The 21,047-nt window shown below is 38.9% G+C and overlaps 1 protein-coding gene across 3 annotated transcripts in view; it reads right to left on the bottom strand.

The window, feature by feature from the left end:
- NUP107 (nucleoporin 107) overlaps positions 1-17,762 on the bottom strand; it is a 31,028-nt gene extending 13,266 nt beyond the window's left edge. Inside the window, exons 1-12 of one of the 3 annotated variants that reach the window (XM_072863264.1) lie at positions 17,671-17,762; positions 16,767-16,852; positions 14,960-15,049; positions 10,486-10,622; positions 8,438-8,573; positions 7,804-7,907; positions 5,890-6,017; positions 5,519-5,567; positions 4,257-4,328; positions 3,661-3,749; positions 2,661-2,739; positions 1,583-1,696 (exon numbers count right to left, since the gene is read on the bottom strand). In XM_072863264.1, coding sequence (XP_072719365.1) covers positions 1,583-1,696; positions 2,661-2,739; positions 3,661-3,749; positions 4,257-4,328; positions 5,519-5,567; positions 5,890-6,017; positions 7,804-7,907; positions 8,438-8,573; positions 10,486-10,622; positions 14,960-15,049; positions 16,767-16,852; positions 17,671-17,678 — 1,092 coding nt within the window. In that variant the 5' untranslated portion in view covers positions 17,679-17,762. Of the gene's footprint in view, positions 1-1,582; positions 1,697-2,660; positions 2,740-3,660; positions 3,750-4,256; positions 4,329-5,518; positions 5,568-5,889; positions 6,018-7,803; positions 7,908-8,437; positions 8,574-10,485; positions 10,623-14,959; positions 15,050-16,766; positions 16,853-17,491; positions 17,615-17,670 lie in introns of those variants that run through there. The other 2 variants (XM_072863273.1, XM_072863282.1) reach the window with 2 other exon arrangements.
- Positions 17,763-21,047: the final 3,285 nt, after the last annotated feature.

The following is a 21,047-nucleotide window of genomic DNA, read 5'->3' as shown; positions in this document are numbered from 1 at the left end:
TCATCAATGTTTTTTTCACTAAACATTTTAGTTTTTCAGTCAGTATTTACAGCAATGTGAGAAATAGGCTGCAGTCTCATCTTTGCTAGCTTGAACAGCTGTTACGCATCCTTCTGATAAGTTTAGTTGAAGGTGTCATCTTGTTGCTTAGATGTATAATCCATCTCTTCATGCCATCATCTACTTTTCCAGTTGACTTAGCCTTCCAAACCCCTCATACACTTCTAAAAATAGCAATCCCACCTTTCCCATAATGATATTCAATAGTCTAAGCACTAGCACAAACAGGTTTAATACAAAGCTATTTTGAATAGCATGGAAAGTAGAACACAAACTGTACAAAAAAAGATTGCCTACACTTCTTCCAATCCTACACCCCTACAAAAAAAAAAAAAAAAAGGTCAGCTAAAGATTATCTAATTATCTAATGACTGGTACCGTTCCAAGACTGACAAAACATTATGAACAGTGACAGAAATTGCAATATGCAGTCTTGGTTTGTTTAGCCAAATTCTGTTCTTTTCACCCTGGAAGGCTGCAGACATTCAGCCATTCTGGGAATGGTGACAAACAGTAAATTTAAAGAATAGACAAGCAAGTTGTTCTAGCTTACCTGCTGTGTATTACCTATTGTACAGTAAATGAACAGAGGTTCATTCTTAATTCAGAGTAAATTCAAAGTATTTTAACTTACTCTTTCAGTAGTCAATAACCCAATTCATGCTTATCAGACAGTAGGGACATCATAGCAGTGCCTGCAGAACAACTGATGCTGCAAATTTATATTCATATTGCCCTGCAGCAACATGCTCATGTGCCCATACTATCAGAAAATGAATAGATGTGCACCACAGTGGAACAGAGTACTAGTAAGTAACCATACTCCTAAGTATAAGGTCTTGGGCACAAGAATCTCAAGTCCCTTTTTTCCCCCCCATTACTCGAATGTCATTATATATACATAGAGCCTAGTACAAGGGAATCAGTTTCCAGCTGAGGCCTTTAGACAACACAACAATAGAACTATTTACATGATTAAATCATGAAAGCCACTTCTCAACTGGGAATCGTTATTCAGAACAGCTTTAGGACCAAAATTGCGTGGATGTTACTAAGCTAAGGATTAATGCAAAGTATACACATCATATATTCTCTCTAAGGTAGGGGAACAAGCAGACTTACAGTGAAAGAGTTAATGGAGGATAATAACGTGCTTTCTAGAATACTTAGATAAAATCTAGCAGAGTTTTCACTGCTGAAGACCTTGCTGATCAATAAAGGTAAGAAAATGAAAGGTAGAAAGCAAGAAAGAAGTTATTTTAACCAATACCTAACCACTGCAAATAACTGCATTTCTTCTGATGGCAGTACTAGCCTATGGAGGCTGTGCACCAGTCCCCAGTTCTTAGTCCTGGGACACACCTCCAAATGTGCCACTGCAATGGTTTGTACAATGGTTTGCCCAATTTAAACAGACACTTTAGTCCACAGCTTTTCATTAGCTTTAATATAGATTTAAATATAGATTTAAAAGAAGTTAAACTAGTTAACCAAGAAGATACTATAACTTTCTGCAGCTTACCTCATCTGTCATTCCCGCTCTGATGAGAGTGAAGAGATACTTCAATAACCTTGCATCATCTTCTCGATCCAGATCATCAAGTGGCAGTTTCTGTCTTATAGGAGCATCTGGGTCCTGCAAGAAAAAAAGTCACCATCCATCCACACAATGCCTATCTGTCTCTTCCAATGATTTCCTGCCCTGTTTTATAATTTGGTGTCACTTTTTCACATTGGCACAACAATCTGTACAACCCACATACCTAGCATGATACTTCCCCATCTTTCCTCTCTCATTTCTTCTATTCCTCTTCTGCCACTGTTCCTATCGAAGGAGGCATTGCAACTTCTTTATTTACTCCACCACCTTGTTTTTTTTCCCCAAACTTCTCATCTTCCAGCTCTTCTCACCTTCAAACATCCTTTCCCCTTCTGCCTCTCTACCTACCAGACTGTTTCTCCTCCTCCACCTTCTGAGAAGGCTTCTCACAACAGCTGTACTTGCTTCTATTTAATCCAAACAGATTTTCTCAAGCCAATCAATACCTCAGATCACTCCCCAATTGAATTAATCTTCTACAACTGCTTTGCTGTCACTGACACAGTTCATTACCTCCTACTGGACAGTCCTTTCTTTCCTTGACTTCCCTATTAGCTTTTACTATAGTAGCTCTCAAGGAATCCCATCAGGACTTGGTTTCATTGTACTGGTTACTGTATAAAGACAGCATGCCCTTATCTGCAAGGGCTTCCAAACAGTTTTGTAAACTTTTCTGGTTAGGAACATGAGTTTGTTTCAGACATAAAAAGTACTAATAAAGCCATTTACTTCACCAAACAGACCACAGGTACTTGTGATAGAGGGTGGGGTGGGGGCGTGGACTTAACTGCTGAAAGAAGACAGAAGTCCACGTATCCCAAAAGGAACCCCAGAGGTATCCTGCCTCAAAATTTCTGTACTAATTTTTATCTTTTCCAACTTAAATGTTCTGCAATTTTTAGATAGTACAACTACTTTTGGATAGTACAACTATCTGTGAAAATAGCATATATGCTCTAGCCCATTTTGAAACCAAACCTTATTTTTAAATAATACTTACCAACTCTGTTACCAGAGCTCGAGAACTTCCAATGTATGTACTTAACTGTCGCTGCTTCAGGATATGTAGTGTGTTCTCCCTGAAAGCAGTGAAATGTTTTTGAGAATAATGTTTTCTTAGCAAGCATCTTTTAATAAGATACAAATATTGAAAGATATTTTTTGTTACATGGAATATGGTTACAGAAGAGACACACTTGGTTTGGTTGGTTTATCAATGGACTGTGTTACTGTTGCGAAAATGCAACATTTCACAAGAAGTACAATATTAGAATCAATTCAGATATCTTTGATTTCTGTCAAAAGCATCCATTATTTCAATCATTCATGTATTTAACTACGAATTGATTTCTGCATGAGCAAGACTTTCCATTAGCATTCACTATAAAGTCAGTCTAGAACAGAAATTCAACTTAGGATGAACACACAATTCCAAAAGCTTGTATTCACTGGCCATTAAAAGCAGGTTTATTCTAGGCATCTCGAATCAAAGGTAGGTTTGCCCTTTTCTGCCATAAAACCCATCATTGATAATACAGATGACAATAACAGCTTCTGCTGAAGGGTCAATGACACAAAGTGATGACAAGAACTTAAACAGGCAAAAATTAAAGCCAGACAAAGAAGTAATGATCTGTGAAACATGTAATAAAAATGGTTTTATCCAGTGTAAATAACAAGCTGATCAGCAGGTGACCATCTCTTATTGTGCCTTATTATGAAAAATCAAATCTGCATCCAGGTTAAGATTAAATCAAGTTGCTTTGATGATTTTCCTTCTATCCTTGCCTCCCAAAAGCAGTAACTGACTTTTGAGAAGACATACTTCAGTGGGTAGGTAGGAAATCTCAAGTTTTACATCTAAGAATTTAAAGAAAAGAAGTGAATGAACTGAACAACTTTTAAAAATCCACTTCTTTTTAAGAGTGATTCTGTATCTTAGCCTGTGAATCTTACACTTGATGGGAGCATGTATACAATCAAAGAAAGTCTGAACTCACCAATAAACAGATTTTGCATAAAACTCAATATTATCCGAGAAGTCCCCAATTTCATCCTTGGCAATGCTCTCTAGCCAATCTACCACCAGCTGGAATAAAATTAAATTGCATTTTTAAAACAAACATGTAACAAATAGTATTTTAACTGCCTTCCTGTCATCGCTGGATCTACTCATTATCTACATGGTAACCAAAGGCATCCACATCCTGAAGACTATTCCACTTTCATTTTAAGTATCCAATAGGAAGGTTGTTTAGGCACTTGATCTCTATTTCTCACTAGATGCTGCAGTTACTACAGTGCTACTTAACAGTTTATTAATCATCATCAACAGTAACAGATGCTCCAAATGGGAGTAGCTCTCAGCCTTCCATCCTCTCCAAGCTAGCCCGAAAAACATTTCTGATCTTTAGAAACCAGAGAGCATTATTTTTACACATACAAAGAATAACAGACTTCAAAGAATAACAGATATCAGTGAATATAAAGAAATAAGTATTAGAAACAGCTTAAAGTGCATAGAGCATTAGTGTTATAAACACTTAAGTGTCTACTGATCTATTTCCATTCTCATTTTAAAAACTTTCCATCATACCTGGCTTTGTCGAACAAGTGAATCTTTCTGAAACAAGTTGTCTACATTTGTCTTTTCACTAGCAGTTAAAACCTATTTAAGAAAAAGCTGATTGTTACTTAATGGAAAAGAAAACTTGCCACAAAACCACGAATACCAAACTGAACACATACTAACTCAAAAACTTTCTACAAGTTCAGTATACTACCTCTCCCCTACCCCTTTTTTAGAAATGGATGACATTTGTTCTATTTGGATGATCGTTTACATCCAGTTACACTAAAAACTGTAAAAATGAGATTCAGAATCTAATTCACAAATGTATGACCACAGAAAGATGCTACATAGATCCATTGATTCCACTGATTGCACTCATATTATCCTAAATCCCATTTATTACTGTACCCATAAAAAGATGACATTTTCCAAGACCATATGCACACTTAATATGAACAAGTGGAAAAAAACCCCAACAAACCCAAAAAAACCAACCCCAGAACCCTGATCCTTCTATCTGCTCTCCTGCATTAATTTAGGTTTCATTAGACTTGCAACAAAAAGAGAACAGAAGATGCATTTTCCTAAAAAACACAGGTAGAAGGAGATCGGTTTTTGGCACAACAGTGTTTAATTTAATAGTGATAACTTAGCAGTGGGAATCCTAGAGGAAGCTATTTTATGACTGAGAAAAAAGCGACTGCGATCATGAATTTTACAAAGGCAGAGTCACTTTACTTATTGTTTTGTCTTCCTAAGCATATTCTGGCAGCAAAGGCTGGAAGCACTGTATTGACATAGACAAGAAGACTACAGCTGAAATAAGAATGCTAAAAAATTTGGATTTCTCTTGAGATAAACTGGAATCAGGATTGCAAAGGCTAGACAGCTTGAGACCACATGTTCTTCTTTTAGGCAAAGCAAAATCATCTCGACCTGTGGGAACATTACCACTACTGATGCAACTTTTTAAAAGAAATAAATAGTTATTTCTAGTGGATTTTTCAAGTGTATGTGGAATACTTAAGGAAATAAACCATAAAGTATAGCTTATAATATTTTTTACATTAGCATTTTCTGTTTAGAACTGAATATTTAAATTCACTTTTCACAATATATGAAATAATTTAATATTTGTTGTGATAAAAATCAAATCAGTCTCTTTTTTGTTTACATTTTTCACCTTTGAATTTTGAGTGGCTGCAATATTGAGATTGAAGAGTACAAGCATTTAGCTTGTATTTAGCTTATTTGCTTAAAAAAAACCTAAAAACATCCAAGCTTACTGTGATATCAAATGCAGTTTCATCTTCCAGTGCAGACTGTATTCTGTCCCTAGAAATAGAAGTGCAAAACCTTAATGATTAAAATAAAGCTGAGAAAATTCAGCAGAATGCTGAAGTGAAAGAGCTTAAAAATACCTTTACAAAAATGTTCTTTAAAAAAATAATAGAAGTTGCAAAAGTAATGAGTAGGCCCATTTACAACTTTTCATTTCTGTAAATAGATAATAGACATATATATCAGCACCTAGTTCCATAAACAGATTATTAATGGGTACTTAATTGCTCCACTCCATATTTATAGACTCATTAAAAAATACATCCAAGAAAGTCAGCTCAGTGCAAAAACATAACGTGCTTTTCAAAGGAATTACCTATAAAGCGAGGACAACAGTCTCCAAGTTACCATCTCCTGCTTGAGAAGCCACAAGACACTGGCAGTTTTTGAAAACTTTTGCTGTCCAGGAGTTGCCCGATAAACTATTTTCCCTAGTATATTCACCTGAGGTAAATAAATTTATACATAGTTAATATTGCCCATCATTGTATTTTTTTCCCTAAGCCATTACAGCAATCTTTTCATTATCCTGAATGCTCTCAACAACCAAGTTTGATTACCATCTCTTCAGAATAGGTACATGATACTCCACACCATAAATTCCCTTAATTATTAATAAAAATAATATTAACACAGCCTAGACAGCATAAACCAAGAGAGTAGCTTTGTTTTGCAAGGCACTGTACAAACCCAGGATAAAACCAGCTTACGTCCATCAATTAAAAATCACCAAAAGACTGGGAGGGAGAGAAGGCAACCACTGAAAAAAAACCCCCAACAAACCACCCCAACCACCAAAACCCTCAACTTTGTTTCCATATACATCAATATCCAACATAAAGTCAGCCCTACTGGTATTAGTGACAGTATTTCTCAGTGCCTGAAAGATACCTTTTCCTTTCAAGCTCTGGTAAATGAGGAAACCCAAACTGTCGGTTACCACATAATTTACAATATCACCAAAAAGGAATTCTATTAGCTTTTCCTTTATTTATTATGAAGAAAACTTAGTTTAGAGGAAAGAATGAAGTGTACCATCATGATGCAGGAGAGGAACATGATCTTCTGTTCCCTTCTGTTATCTCCCAGAAAACATGAAGAGTTCATGGCTGCTAGGAGACACTGGACTGATCTCAGGGTACAGCTAAGAGGCAGCATGACAGCTCAGGGCTGTCCCTCCACCGCCATCCCAAGCCCTGTCAGCAACATCCAAGCCAATCCTTGGAGCAACATCCTTCACTCTACTTTTGTAGGTCCTTGGCAACATACAATCAACTCCCTACAATTCCAGGCAGCTTAAACCAACCACTCCATATTCCATGATCTTGTAGATGGTATCCATATTCTCAAACAGGAGGAATGGAAGAGATCTTGGAAGTTCCACCATCCCAAAAAATTTATTTTCCTTCTCTTGTCTGCTTCCCATTTGGGAACAAAATTGTGGTACACAACTAATGAGAGATCTCAGCATTCTGCAACTCATCCCCAACAACAAATTTGCATAAAACAGGGCTAGCAACCTTCTACCAAGAACACATTATCTTATGTCTATCAATAACATAGACACAGGTATGAAGTCTCTTAAAAAAATTATCTGCCCACCTCCCTCTCTTGTGATCAACACTTATTGACAGAAACATCATAATTTCTTCCTTTCAAACTGTCAATCCCTGCCGATCTCGAATTGTCAGTCAACAGCCAATCAAATAAAAAATTGTGTCTAAAAGCAGACACTTTAAATCTAATGTTGAGCCCTCTACTGCCAGCTTGTTAGTAATGTAGCAGAAAACTCTTAAAGCATAATACTGCCAGCTTGTTAGTAATGCAGCAGAAATCTTAAAGCATCATAATACAATTATTTAATTTATTTATACCCGAGAGAAATAAGTACTTTTTAATCCAGCTTATTATCATTGACAAAAATTCTACACATCTGCTCATGTTTATTGTCACTTGACACTTGCAGTGGAATGGCAGCCAGATGACACTTTTAGTATTCAGCAAGCTACACAATGGGTATTCCTGTGCCAAAGTAGCGTATGAGGAAAGAGAGATGCTATTCAATGCTAGTGTCCAGTGACTCATAAGACTGCAACCAGCTGGAAGATTTAAATTACCTATGTTAAGCACTGTGACTTCTCAGCTTAAAGAAAAATAGCAACACCACTTAGGGAAGGGACTGTGAAATAAGGTAAATAAATAAAAAAAAAAAATCAAGCAAACTACTTACCTGACTGTTACAAATACTTTCATACTCATCCACAAGATCAAAAATGGTAGTTGATGTATGCTTCATGAAGGAATGCAGAAAATCTGAGTACATGCTCATAGTAGCTACAACAGATTTAAGAAGAAACAGTCATATTAGTCAGACAGAACTTGGTAAAAAAACCTCAACACACTACAAGAAAAATCTTTCTGATGACAAGGCATCTCGTCTTTCATAAATCTAAATGAGGACAATGATGATATGAACTATTTATATCCCATGAAGTCAATAGAACTTATCAGCTAAGATAGTAAGATACACAGAAGCTACAATGTGTGTCAAATAATTATAAAACTTTTGCTGTAAACATGTCATCTGAGAAAGTTCTAACAACAAACTCATTTGTGTATCTCCACAAAACTAATCTGGTTTGTGTCTTATATGACCAGCGCATCCCATTTGTGCCATCAGGTTCCACAGAAGACAAAACTCTCAGAACTCCAATAACTGGAAGAGATAACTTTCCAAACTTTTTAAATGAGACTGTTTTTGACAAAGAAATATCTCAGCAAAATAATATAGAAAAATACTCCATATATATTTATATCCCATAAATAAAAAATGTAGTCATTATGAAAACTTCAGATTGTCTCACCAGCTTCCCCAGGATCATCCTCACGCAACAGTACAGCGCTCATAGTGACATCTTCTGTCATATTGGACATGTCTAGGTTTACAAACATTCCCGTCTGCTGAGGTGAGAGTGCCATTGTCCAGCTACTTTCATCCAACTAAAAGCATAAAAAGAACATAAGGAAAATAAATAGCAATCTCAGATTATTATAAGCCTAGCTCCAAGTTTTTTCATTCTATATAAATGGTATCAACAGAGCGATTTTAAAAATTAATACTGAAATAACTGCCTTTAGATAAGGTGTAACTATGCCTTTAACAAACAGCTCTGAAAAGGAAATTCTCAATGGCTTTTTCAGGAAATAACTAAAGTAGAAGCTACTATAATAAGACCTACTTTAAAACACCATGTATCACTTTTCAGCTTAAAACAAATAAATCACTCTAAACTTTCATATTCTGTTACACTAAATGTTTACTTAGTATTTTGTCCTTCAAAGTAAAAAATGACAGAATAACATTGCCTAAGTTGTAAAGCAGCTGTGAAAAGTTAAGCAAAAGAGTTAAAATTTCAATCAGAACCATTTACCAGTCTTTCAACCTTTGTGAATTGCTCAAAACCATTTGATCAAATGAAGCAATACATGTTTAAAATAATAGCAAGTATCAGAATACTAAAGGGGGAAATAAAGACATATCTATACTTTTTGGGGGGTATTTCAGGGGAGGTATTTGCTAACATATCTGACATCAGAGCAGCAAAATGGCCAAAACAGAAGATAGACTGTACATGTACTGCACTGACAAGACAGCTTCCTATAGCTGTTTCCATGACAGCAATTGCTTTCTCAGCAGCAATTAATGCTATACAAAAACCTAGAGATGTGCCACTGGTTGATTCTTTTTCCAGACTGGTCCCACCCAAACAAGTGCGAACAGGGAACCAGATGACACTGCTGTAGCAGTCTCTTAAGCATATCCAAAAACTGTGGACATATACCTGTTATTCTTCCTTTTATGCCTCAGTTTCTACCCACACTATTCCTCTTGCCCAATTTCTCTCTGCCATTATTGCCCTCTAGCCAACCAGAACAGAATGCTATAGCACTCCAACTGCAGAGTAAAAACAAGAAACTCAGTTCCAATAAAATCGTATCAGGTCTCTGTGGGAAACACAAAAAGGCTGATGAGTGTTCTTATCTACCAGCAAGTAAATTTCCACAAGACAAATTTAAGTCCTTTTTCCATCGCCCTCCTGTGAAAGCCTTTGTCTAGTCCCAAGTTTCCCCCTGGTAATCTAAACTGGATTCAAGTCAGAGAACATGCTCCACTCACAAAATGCTAGTTACAGGACAAGAGGTGCTGAATCAGAGGAAAAGCACCACTGTTAAGAGCTGTACACATGTTGATCAACTAGGCCCCAGAACCTGATAATTTAAAGAAACAAATGGGCTGTAACAAACTATAGAAACAACCAGAAGGGAGAATGAATTAAAATGCACGTACAGAAAGACATCTTAACTTGGTTTGAGTTAATTTAAAAATAAACGGAGATAAAATACTTCAGACGTCCCTACTGATAACTTTTCTAATCAGTGTTTTTCCAAAGACATTACAGTAGAAGACAATTAACGTCATCTGAAAAGTCATCAGAAAAGCTTGTCCTTTGAAGTCCAAACTTTAACATCCAAGTGAAGCCTAATACTGGAGAGTGATAAAATAAGAAAAATTCTGAAGGTTTAACTTACTGACATAAAACAATTGTCTTTGAAGAATTTATAAACAAGCAAAGTCAAGATTTTTGTAGTCACAGGCTGATGTTATAAGGACTAGCTTAACACACACGGTGTATTTAGCAAGTCCTTAACTCCTCTATTATTCCTCACTGCATCATCTCAAAGAAGACCATAGTAATAAATAATACTAGTAGCAAGCAGCAATAGTAGTAATAGCAAGCTTGTACCACCCACAGTTTGTCCTTGGTGCAAACAGCACTGAAACACTGTAAATTTGTAGTTTCTTATAAGTTTCACAGGAACAAAGGAGGAAAAGGTGCTCTAACCATCTTACCATTGACAAATTGCTGAAAAGTCCAGGAGTTGGTAGAATCAGAGGAGATTTTCCTCCTGTTCCCAGGATGGGAGTCATATCTGATGGCTTCATGAAGCTTCGATTTAGTGCAGTAACTGAAAGAGAGAGAGCCTTTTCTGAAAAGAAAAAGTATTTAAGGCCACTATGCTCTATCAAGGACCTCCAAAGGAAATCTTATGACAGAGACTGAAGTATTTATGAAATCCTGCTCGGTCACACAAGAAACAGACAAAATAGCCTGATGGAGAAGTAACTTGCTCCTGTCCATCTTCATTTTCCTTCCATCAGAAGGCTTGTACCAAATCCACAAATGCCAATTATAAAACAAAAACAAGTCTTAGGCCCAACAACACTTAGAAATAAGGAGGTTAATTATCAATAATGGAACTTAATAATCTACACATCTAGTTATGCTAGGGTTATACAAACACCCTGTTAACCAAGCCTGGAGCATACTCAAGCTCTAGTTTTCGAAGTAGGGCATGTATAAATGTAAAGACAAAGTGTATTGATTGCCATTTCAGTTCTTCCTCAAGTGCAGCAGCATTCCAGATAGAAGTCTGAAGCCAGGTTGAATGCAAGTGTATATACGCACCAAATGAGTGACACACCTTCAGTTACTAAAGAGTTCATTGGTACGCTCACACCATGCGCGTAAATAGCAATAAATCTCCAGTCACTCCTTCTTGGCAATTGGTCTCCAAACCCTTAAAGCAAAAGGCAACAAGCCTGCTCTACCAAGCACTACATCTGCTCCAGACACATCTGCACATCAGTGCAGTGGCTAGTGTTCCGAGGAATATCTGATCTATGTTAAAAAAGGAGACACTGCTTTGCAAGATGATAAATGCCCCATCCTATGACAACAGGGTGTTCCACCACAAAAGACCTTCATACAGCCCAAAGACCACAGGATTTGCACCGAGACAGCAGCCGTTTGGGTCCTCTTATCAACCACAAACAGCCTGGAAAGTCACCTAAAAACATTGGTTGCATCAACACAGTGACAGGCAAATCAGGAGCTGTGTCAACAGCTGCAAAGAGGGACTGACACATAGTCCCAAAGTTTGTTAGCAAATTTGGAGACAAAAGTGCCTGTACAGCCCTCGGCAGCAGTTCTTGATACCAAGATAGCTTCAGTCAGCATCGAGATCATTAACATTTCCTTTTGGACTTGAGGACTGCTGGAATCAGAGGCAAAGATGCCTACAACAGCATATACAACCACAAAATAGAGCACATCCAGGGTCTCCATCAGACTCGTCCTGAAGACTGCAAGAGTGTATCTCGTCAGATCTCTGACACCCTCAAATTATAAGGGGGCAAGGTCATTGCAAACAGGTACAGGGACCCTGGAAGGCTTCATATCAATAGGTAGATTTGGTTTTCCATGCATCGGTTTCACACAGATCTAGAAAGCTGAAGAACCAAAGGTTTCTGTCCCAAGGTTTATGTCCTTGTATTAGCACATACCTTGAATCGTCACAAATAAATTTTCCCTAAACTCTTGAGATGTGAAAGTCAGGCATACTGAAGATCAAAGAGACAAATCAATTCTCAATCTGTAAAACGAGAATTATGGCTACTAGCATTAACAGTCTTACTCTGAAGTTGCAGATCAAAGCATTTAAATTGTTAATAGGTCATCATTCTCCTCTCCTCCATGGTACCAGAAAATAATCACTATAAAACCCTATACCCGTATGATACAATGCACTCAAGGGTTAGGAATTTACAGGGTGACAAAATGAATTATGTTGAATAATCCTCAAATACAGTTTCTAATACCCCCAAATTCACAATTAGGAGCAACTGACATCAAAGGAAGCAAAAACCCTTGTCCCCAGGAGAGGAGATAATGGATGCACTTCACAAGAACACTTTAAATGTTCCACTGTAGGAATGAAACTGTACAACAGGAACAGAAACAGGAGTGAAAATGCCGATGCTTTGTTTGTTGCAGAATCATCAGACAGTTTGAAAGAGAAGCACCTCTAGCCTATGTAGCAGATGACACTTGCGACTCTTAGAAAATCTGTATGGTGCAGTGGCAAAGGTAAAACAGAAGAAAGCCAGGAATCCAAGGAGAAATACAGGGTTGTAATGAAGAAGCGCAGAAGTCTTTGGATTAGATAGTGCAGCAACGTCGAATAGCAAACCTTTTGTAAGGATTGTCTGTCCACTCATAATGCTGTTTGAAGAAAGTTCATCACAAATCATAGCCACACATGTGGATAATTGTCAGCTGTGTTTAGGGAAGTTTGCAGAGAGAATCATTATTCAGAAACCAGGAAGTCTCCTTCTGAAGTCTGTTAAAAAATAGATGGTAGGTTTACAGAGTACCTGCTGTCTAGTAACATCTCCTGATGTAACATCTCTATGATGACCAGCCATACAAATGAACAGAATTGCTCAACATCAAACCTTCTGGATCAGCGTATTTTGCTACTGCGATCTCTACTTTCACCTGCCATCAACTCTCTACATTTTTTGGGAGCAGCTGCTGCACAATTTCTTACTGAAATTCTGTACTGTTGAACTTTCTGAAAATAGATAAAACAGAAACTTCATAGTGATAAAATCATGGCAAGCTGTTAGATCAACACGCTAACTGAAATAAAGACCTTCACTGAAGACAGACAATGGTCAAGATGGTATACACACGTTCTAATTTGAAGATAAAAGTGGGAAAATACCTACTTGATTTTGAAGTACTCTCTGACCATCACAGTATGACACACAACGCTTCTATCTCAAAACAACTAACACATCACTCATCTCCAAGCAGTCCTGAAAGGAGGATGTGGAGCAGCAGAAGGTGCAACCATCCTCTTGGAGCCTGCTGGAAAACACACTGGCTAGATGATGACGAAAAAGAGGAATCCCTTATACAAATGCCTGAATGATGACTAAAGAAAGACTACAGGAAGAGACTGTCACACGGAAAAAAGGAGGTAAGCCCTGGTGATGAAATGGAAATGTGAGGAATGGTGATGTTTGTTTATTTCAGCCATAACTAGTCAGGGAGGCTCTAAGAGGAGTACAGACCTTTTCACAGTATGTTTGGTGTCAAGTCAACACTAAGAACAACTTGCAGTTTCACTGCGAGAGCTGTCAATGCTGACACACAAGTAGCTTGTGCTTGAGAAGAAGGCTGATGCTAACAGCATTTATCTTTGCTGTCAGCCGCCAAAACAGAAGCCACTAGATATTACACTAAACAAGAACAAGCAGGGGCTACACAGAACTTGCCCAGAACCTAGAGAAATCATGAAGAATCAGTCTCTCTGGAACTTGTTATCTTTGCACCAGTGTCAATTTGGGAATAACCCCCAACACACTCCTAATATGGGACAACTGATGCAGAACACGGTTGAGGCTGGGAGGTTTCAGGGCAACCTGACCCTAGCCACCATGTGTGGTTCCACAGCCTTTCTGTGAGGTGTACTGTCTAATTCCTTCTCCTGCTAGTGGAGAGGGAAATAATTTACCGATGCAACCAATAGATACACCTGGTAGAAAGGTCAACAACAGAATTAACCTGCCACAAAAACAAGGATGGAAAAATACCTGAAGAGACATTACATGACAGACAATCTTGAAGAATTAAAAGCTACTGCAAAACCAAAAGAAGGCTGCAAAAAAGAAGGAAACACAACAAACTAGATTCTTGCCTTACTAGTCAGCAATCAGTTTCAACATGGTACTTGAGAGAAACTGAAATTACACTGGACATACTCTTCTGCCAAACAAAGAAAATGAAGCTCAAACACTCTCTAAAAACTGAAAGGCAAAAATCCATTGGCATTCAGCAATAGCATAAATATTTAACATATGAACATATATGTTGACTGCTACTAGGTGTTTTTTTTCCATATTTATAAATGTGTTTAACTTCAGAATCACAGAATCACCAAGTAGTTGACGTTGGAAGGAACCTCTAGAGATCATCTGCTCCACCTCCCCTGCCCAAAGCAGTGTCAACTAGAAAAGGTTGCTCAGGATCTTGTCCAGTCAGCTTTGGTTATATCCAAGAATGGAGACTCCACAGACTGTCTGGGCAAGCAGTTCTAGTGTTCAATCACTCTTCCAGTAAAAAAGTTTTTTTCTTCTGTTTAAACAGAGTTCCCTGTATATCCTGTTGTGCCTACTGCCTCTTGTCTTTTCATTGGGCACCACCAAGAAGAACGTGGCCATCTTTTTACTCCCTTCCATCAGGTATTTATATAAGTTGACAAGATCCCCTCGACGCTTCTCTTTCCCAGGCTAAACAATCCCAGCTATTCTCAGCCTCTTCTCATGTCAGATGCTCCAATCCTCTAATCGACTTTGTGGGCCTTCACTGGATCCACTACAGTGGAACCATGTCTTTCTCATTATGGATTGTCATCAATTATGAAGTCCAAGCATATTATTCCTCTAACTAAATACTAAAGAAAGAAAGTAGTCTTACCTGGCTGGCGAAGCAATGAACTAGGAGTTCGGGAAATCAACTGGCCTCTGGGTGTCACGTTTCCAATAGTGTCATCCAGAGATGTAAGAACTGATTAATAAACAAGTTAAGAAACACTCTCCTAAACATGTTTTTGGCCCTATTCAAAATGATTGTGAACACTTGGAAAGGAAAAATATTTTGCTGTAGCTCAAATATTATGAAGATTACACATCTTGTCTTTCAGACTAAAGCAGAAAGTCCCATGCATAAGCCTGAGTTAAGTCACAAAATGTTTCACCAGAAGCTTAAAAGCTGGAGGGTTAAAAGGGACATTGCAAAATAAGGTTCAGAAACCTGAGCACAACAGATCTGGGACTCCTCATAACTGGTCAGATCAAGGAGAATACTTTTGTCCCGTGAGGAGCTGCTTTATGCTACACAAACCGTAACAAGAAAATCTGAGACTGAATGCATTTAAAAAAAAGTTATCTCTCTCTTAGTGCCACGATGCTGATGACTTTAACAAAAAGTCTCTGTTGTTCTACTTTGCTTCTTTCTATCAGCAACTAGGTTCAGTGCTCTAGCTATAGCTTACTAAAAAGTAGTTGTGTAAAAGTTTCGGTATCCTATAACAGTGTCCAACAACATAATGATTCTTAGGGACAATATAATCAGGGCCAATACCTCACTAGTTTTATTCTGCTTGCAAAAAACAGAAGGATGAGTAAATATACTGGATTCCTTTGCCATCACAACCAGAAAAATACCATTTTATTAACTGTCAAATTACATTATGTTTTTTTCTTGTTATAAATAAGTGGGGGGAAAAGAATTCTGTGAAAATTTAAATCTATGTTTGTGTACTCCTCTTGCTGTTACTGTGGATGGAGAGCTAAGATACACTAAATAGTCTGATAACACAATACATGTAAAAGCATAAAACCATAAAATTAAGATATAATGGAGTGAAGAAAACTTCATTTTTTCAAAAACTCAGGGATGGAGTCAGCTGTGGCTCATGTAGTTCTCTGGGCTCACATCAACCTGAGTTCATAAGCCCATGAAAAACTGTAAAACACCATGCTACACAAATGTGATGGCACAAGTTTAGGAGACAGGCAATGCAACCTCCTTGCAATCATATTTAACCCACAACTGAAATAATCTAAATATAGTCAAGAATCAACTATACAAGCATTTCAACAATCTCTTACTTTCCCTGAAGTCTAGTGAATAATTTTCTGAGCCATCACTACAACAGCTTTGACATGGTTTGAGACTACAATGGGGGGAAAAGGAGGAGAGAGAGAAAATTCCATTCAGAGGAAATACTGTTCTGTGAAAAGGCAAAGAATTGCATCTTTTGACTTATCCCTAAGTTCTTCTGTAAAAGCCAAGTAATGTACCATGTTGCTGAAAACCCAGTATTTTTCTAAATGAAACTCATCCAGATTTCCTAGTCACACTTTCAGTCAGTCATTAATATCCTTCCCTACTAGTTTTTAGATATTGCAATCATGGTTTTGTTTTTGAACTTTTCTCCTTCTTAATGCATGAAAATACCACGCAGAAAAGAAAACAGACTACAGAATGGGAAAATATGAGACAGTTCAATAGCAAAATTTTGACTGCAGAATACCTCACAAATCAGATAACAATTTCACATTATATTCATACATTCCTCACTTTAAATGGGTATAAAACAAAGAGTAACTTGGTGTATATTTGAAAACTATTCTCAACATGCTTAAAATCAAAGCAGTGATAAAAATACAGCAAGCAACGACTAAAGAGAAGATAAAAAGTCTTTAAAGAAAAAGGATACTAGAAACTCTTTTCTGAGCGCTTTGCTTCCGTCCAGGTCTGCCCATCTCTGCATCACGGGGGGATGACATGTCTCCAAAACTATTTCTAGAGAACAGCAACATAGACACAAAGTAAGCAAGTGAATCCAAGCGCAGAACATACCACAAGATGTTTCTGTTGCTTCAAGTAACTCCATAACTGGGAAACGTAAACAAAGCGTAAGTCATCTCCAATTCTAGTACTAGTGTCCAGTTTCCTCTGCAGAACATCTAGTATCACTCATCAGCTCAGGAAAATGAGTTTGTCTGAAAACCCACACTTTGTTCCTCCTATACCACAACAGACATTTCCTTATGTCTTCTCTTTTTTACAAAAAAAGCTAGTAAGAGATGCAACAGTATGAAATTCAATTTTGAATTGAAAAATTCAATTGAAAGAATATAATGATTTCACTATTTGATTTTTTTCTTCAGATACACGAAACCACCACAGATTGAGAAAGTTCAGGTGTCTTGCAGAAGGGGGAAAAATCGTTAACAACTACTAAAATGCAAAGGCGAAGCTACAGGTGGACTGTGAAGGCCACAGATGCGACTGCCTAAGCAGGTCTGTCTGTAGAGCACCCTGCAAAAGCCCGGCTCAATGATTCCTGCGTAGTTAACAACTGCCGTTTAACCTATACATATATTCTAGAAGAAATCAAACAGATTTAAAGCTCTCGGGTGACGTAAAAGCCTTCGATACCCCTCAGAAACTGCTCCAGCCTTGCTGCGTTTGCCAGCCCGCACTGCGAGCACACCGCTCCCCGCTCCTCCGCGGCCGCTACATGGGGACGTGTCACATCACCTCACACCCGCGGGGGGCCCGCGCTCCCCCGGGACGCCCCGCCGGCCGTACCCCCCCCTCCCCCCCGCGCCTCCCACCTCTCCATGGCGGCGTCCGGTCCGGCGCAGCCCGGGCTCCAGCGTTCCCGCCTCCGCCAGCGCCTGCCCGCGGCCCGGAAGGAGAGGGGAGAGCTTCCGCCCGCGCAAGGGGGGGCCGCCGCACTGCGCCTGCGTCGCTCCGGGCTTCTGGCTCCGGGCCCCTGGCTCCGGGCCCCGCGGCCTTCAGCAGGTCGGGCTGGGCGGGGACGGGCGCCGGGCAGAGCCCCGCCGGCAGCCCGGGGCCGGGGAAGGACTGCTGGGCAGCGGCCGCGCTGGGTTGAGGGCAGCCGAGCCCCGTCGGGCGGCCGGGCGGGCAGGGTCGGCCCTCCGCCGCGCTGAGGCAAGCCCGGCCGTGGTGGTGGTGAGGGAGTAACGGCCTGACCTGCCTTCCTCTGCCCAGGCGGCAGCTGCCGCCGGCCAAAGCCCGCTCTCTTGTCAGTGGGATCCCGCATTAACCGACAAAGCTTAAAAAAGCGCTAAGTTTAAAAGTTTCAGGTGCTGTTTAGGTTATGTCATTGCACAGGGAAGGACTACTCTGATGCCCAAAGTATTTTCTTACACATTGAGCTGGAGCAACCTGTCTCCCGGTTCACCAATTTGCAAACTTCTGTATATTTCTCTTCCTCTCCCATTTCTCCCAGTGTAACCCAGACTACTAGCACCAACTTTAAGAGGTAAAGCAGTAACCACCATGCAGGATCACTCAGCCCTTATCTCCCTGGACAAACTCACAAAGTTACAAAACTACCTCTCCCTCCCCAAAATGGATTTTGCACACCTTTTAACTACAGAAAAATATTGTTACTACCCTATAAGTACAAATGACAGTGCTAGTGGCAGTAGTTCATTTACTTGTGCTCTAGTACAAGGAAAACTGTCCAAACTGCATTTTCAGTGCAGTTCTGAAAAACACTTGCAAATACTCAGGTGTATTTGGGGCTACAGCTGCAAGGGGGTACTTTGAGCCAGTTAGGCATTTCAATTCCTCATACAGAGGGATGCATCTGAAAACAGCTGCAAAAGGCAGCAGAACTGCAAGACATCATCTCAAGTCCCATAGCTTGCTGAAGATGCTGATAAAATGCCATGGCACCCAAGCTCGGTGTCTCATTGAAGCTGCTGGAGAGCCTCAGAAGGCTTCACAAGAGGAAAGCTGAGAATCCTGAAGAGATTGGGTGCGCAAGAAAAACAATCAGAAGACCCTTAGTCGATTAGTCACCCAGGAAATGTAGTTTTGGATTAAAAACGCTGAAGTTGTCCCTCTATCGTGTAGACCATCATGAGTGCGTAAGTGAAAGCAACAACCTTCGTTACGGCAGAAAACTCAATGAATGTTGAGGAACTATTATATCCTAGTTCAGTGCTACATATTTAATAGAATTTATCTCTCAGCACATCCTCACAAAACAGTGTAGCATTATTGTCTCTGTAGTGCAGTGGGAAATTCAAACAGAGTAACGCACAAATTAATTCTTTGCCAACAGCTCGCACTCTCAGGCTAGCCCTTTCTCAGGGCAGAAAAGGATAAACAAGTGAGAGATGTAATGATGTCAGAGAAAACGCTTCCTTTGCATGCTGCCTCAAGTTTCTTCAAAGCAATGACAGATGAGAACAAAGAAAAACGAAACAAGGCTGAAGAGAAATTCAGAGGGCAACATGCATGCTTTAAGACCAAACCAAGCCAACCTGTAAAAGAATATAAAAGATTTGGGGCCCTTGAGAGAACTTGTCTAGTATATACAGCCTCTTTAATTGCAGGCTGGGGAAGCACCTTAGAGGCTTCAAGTTGGCTCCAGTAAAGGGGCAAGGGGGGCAACAGGGCAAAAACCTGGAGGTGTGTTTTCAGGCAGTATTTTTTGACTAGCATCTGACTTCCTATTTATCTAACGGGAGGGAAAGAGGGGGGGGAAAAAGGGGAAAAATGAACTGAAAGTCTCATGAAGCATCTTACACTTCCAAGAAGCAGAAGGGAATGCAAATTTTTCAGTCAGTGATATAAAGTCATCTGAATTTAAATTCATAATTAAAAATTATAAATCCATCTTAAGTTTCACATATTTGCATCAACACTGATCCTAACTGCAGCCATATTTTCAGAATCTCATGAGGGGTAGTAATGCTCCATACTTACAGGAAGGACAAGCAAAGACAATTCAGTAGCTAGCATGACTAACACAGCAAGTTTATTGCCAATGCCTAAGATTCCTCTGCTCCCTACTAGCTTTCTGTGAAGTTAGCAGGGTTTACAGAATGCACTAGGTTAAAGTTCAGGATATACCAGATTAAAATTAAACAAGTAAACTAACTCAAAACTCCAATTACCCTTTACAAAATATGTTTTAATATAGACAGCTCACAAATCAAGTAAATTGCCCTAATGCATTGCTAAACTACATACATGACACCTGCATATACAAAACTGTAGTCTTAATTCGGAACTATCAAAAGCAAGAGCACAACAAAGTTCTTGTGCAATGTGTGACAGCAGCACAACTGCATTCAGTACAAAGAAAACCATGGAACCTATGCTATACCTTGCCTTTTTGTAAGAGAAAGAAGAAAGCTCATGTTTTAGCCCATCTTTTCTTAGTTGAAACACGTTCCAGGAAGTGTGTAATTTTTTAACTTTTTTTAATTTAAATGTAAGGAAACATTTCTTTTTTTAAAACAATCTCAAGAATTTAACTGAAGTGTTTCTGTGCTTGTTCAGTATTAAGACACCCGTGTTGACTCTGAAATTAATGTTTTCTGGAGGTCTTACCCTAAACAAATTTATTCCCATGCCTACTTCTATTGAAGAAGCTCAGCTAAAAATATTTTTTTATTAAAAAGGGAAAAGAAAGAGAAATTTGTAACAGTCATTTTATTTGTGTCTGAAAATCATGACAGTAGTGCCAAGGGTCTTTGTCGTATTGGGCACGTTACAAGCAGTGAACCCAGTTTATGAGAGCTGGGATTTCACATGTAGATTTTTGTACTTAGTATGGGAGTGAAGTTACTGACTCCTCCCTGCTAGATTTAGAAGTATAAGGTAAAAATGCCACATAGTGTGAAAAGGTAAAGTATACTGACCAAAGTTGAAGGAACTGCAACTTCTACTATAATTTCACTCAGTATTCGAGATCACAGAAATGCCCCCTCCCCCCAAGTTTATGGTAGCCAAAAAACATTACATGAATTAGAAATTACAGTGTCTTTCAAATGAAGTAGTTCACCCCTGTGAACTTTCTTAAAAGTGTGGCAGTGAACTTTCTTAAAACAATGAAGCTGTAGAGCTTCTTGTTCAGCCGAACTAATATTTCTTGAGGCTGAAGTGAGTACAGTGGAATTACGAAGACATTCCTTTCTCCATTCACAAATCTCTCCCTAAAGAACAT

This window comes from Ciconia boyciana, chromosome 1 (genome assembly GCF_034638445.1).
Source record: "Ciconia boyciana chromosome 1, ASM3463844v1, whole genome shotgun sequence".
NCBI classification, from domain to species: domain Eukaryota; kingdom Metazoa; phylum Chordata; class Aves; order Ciconiiformes; family Ciconiidae; genus Ciconia; species Ciconia boyciana.
The sequence above is the reverse complement of the archived record's forward strand: the minus strand, read 5'-3'. Positions and strand labels throughout refer to the sequence as shown.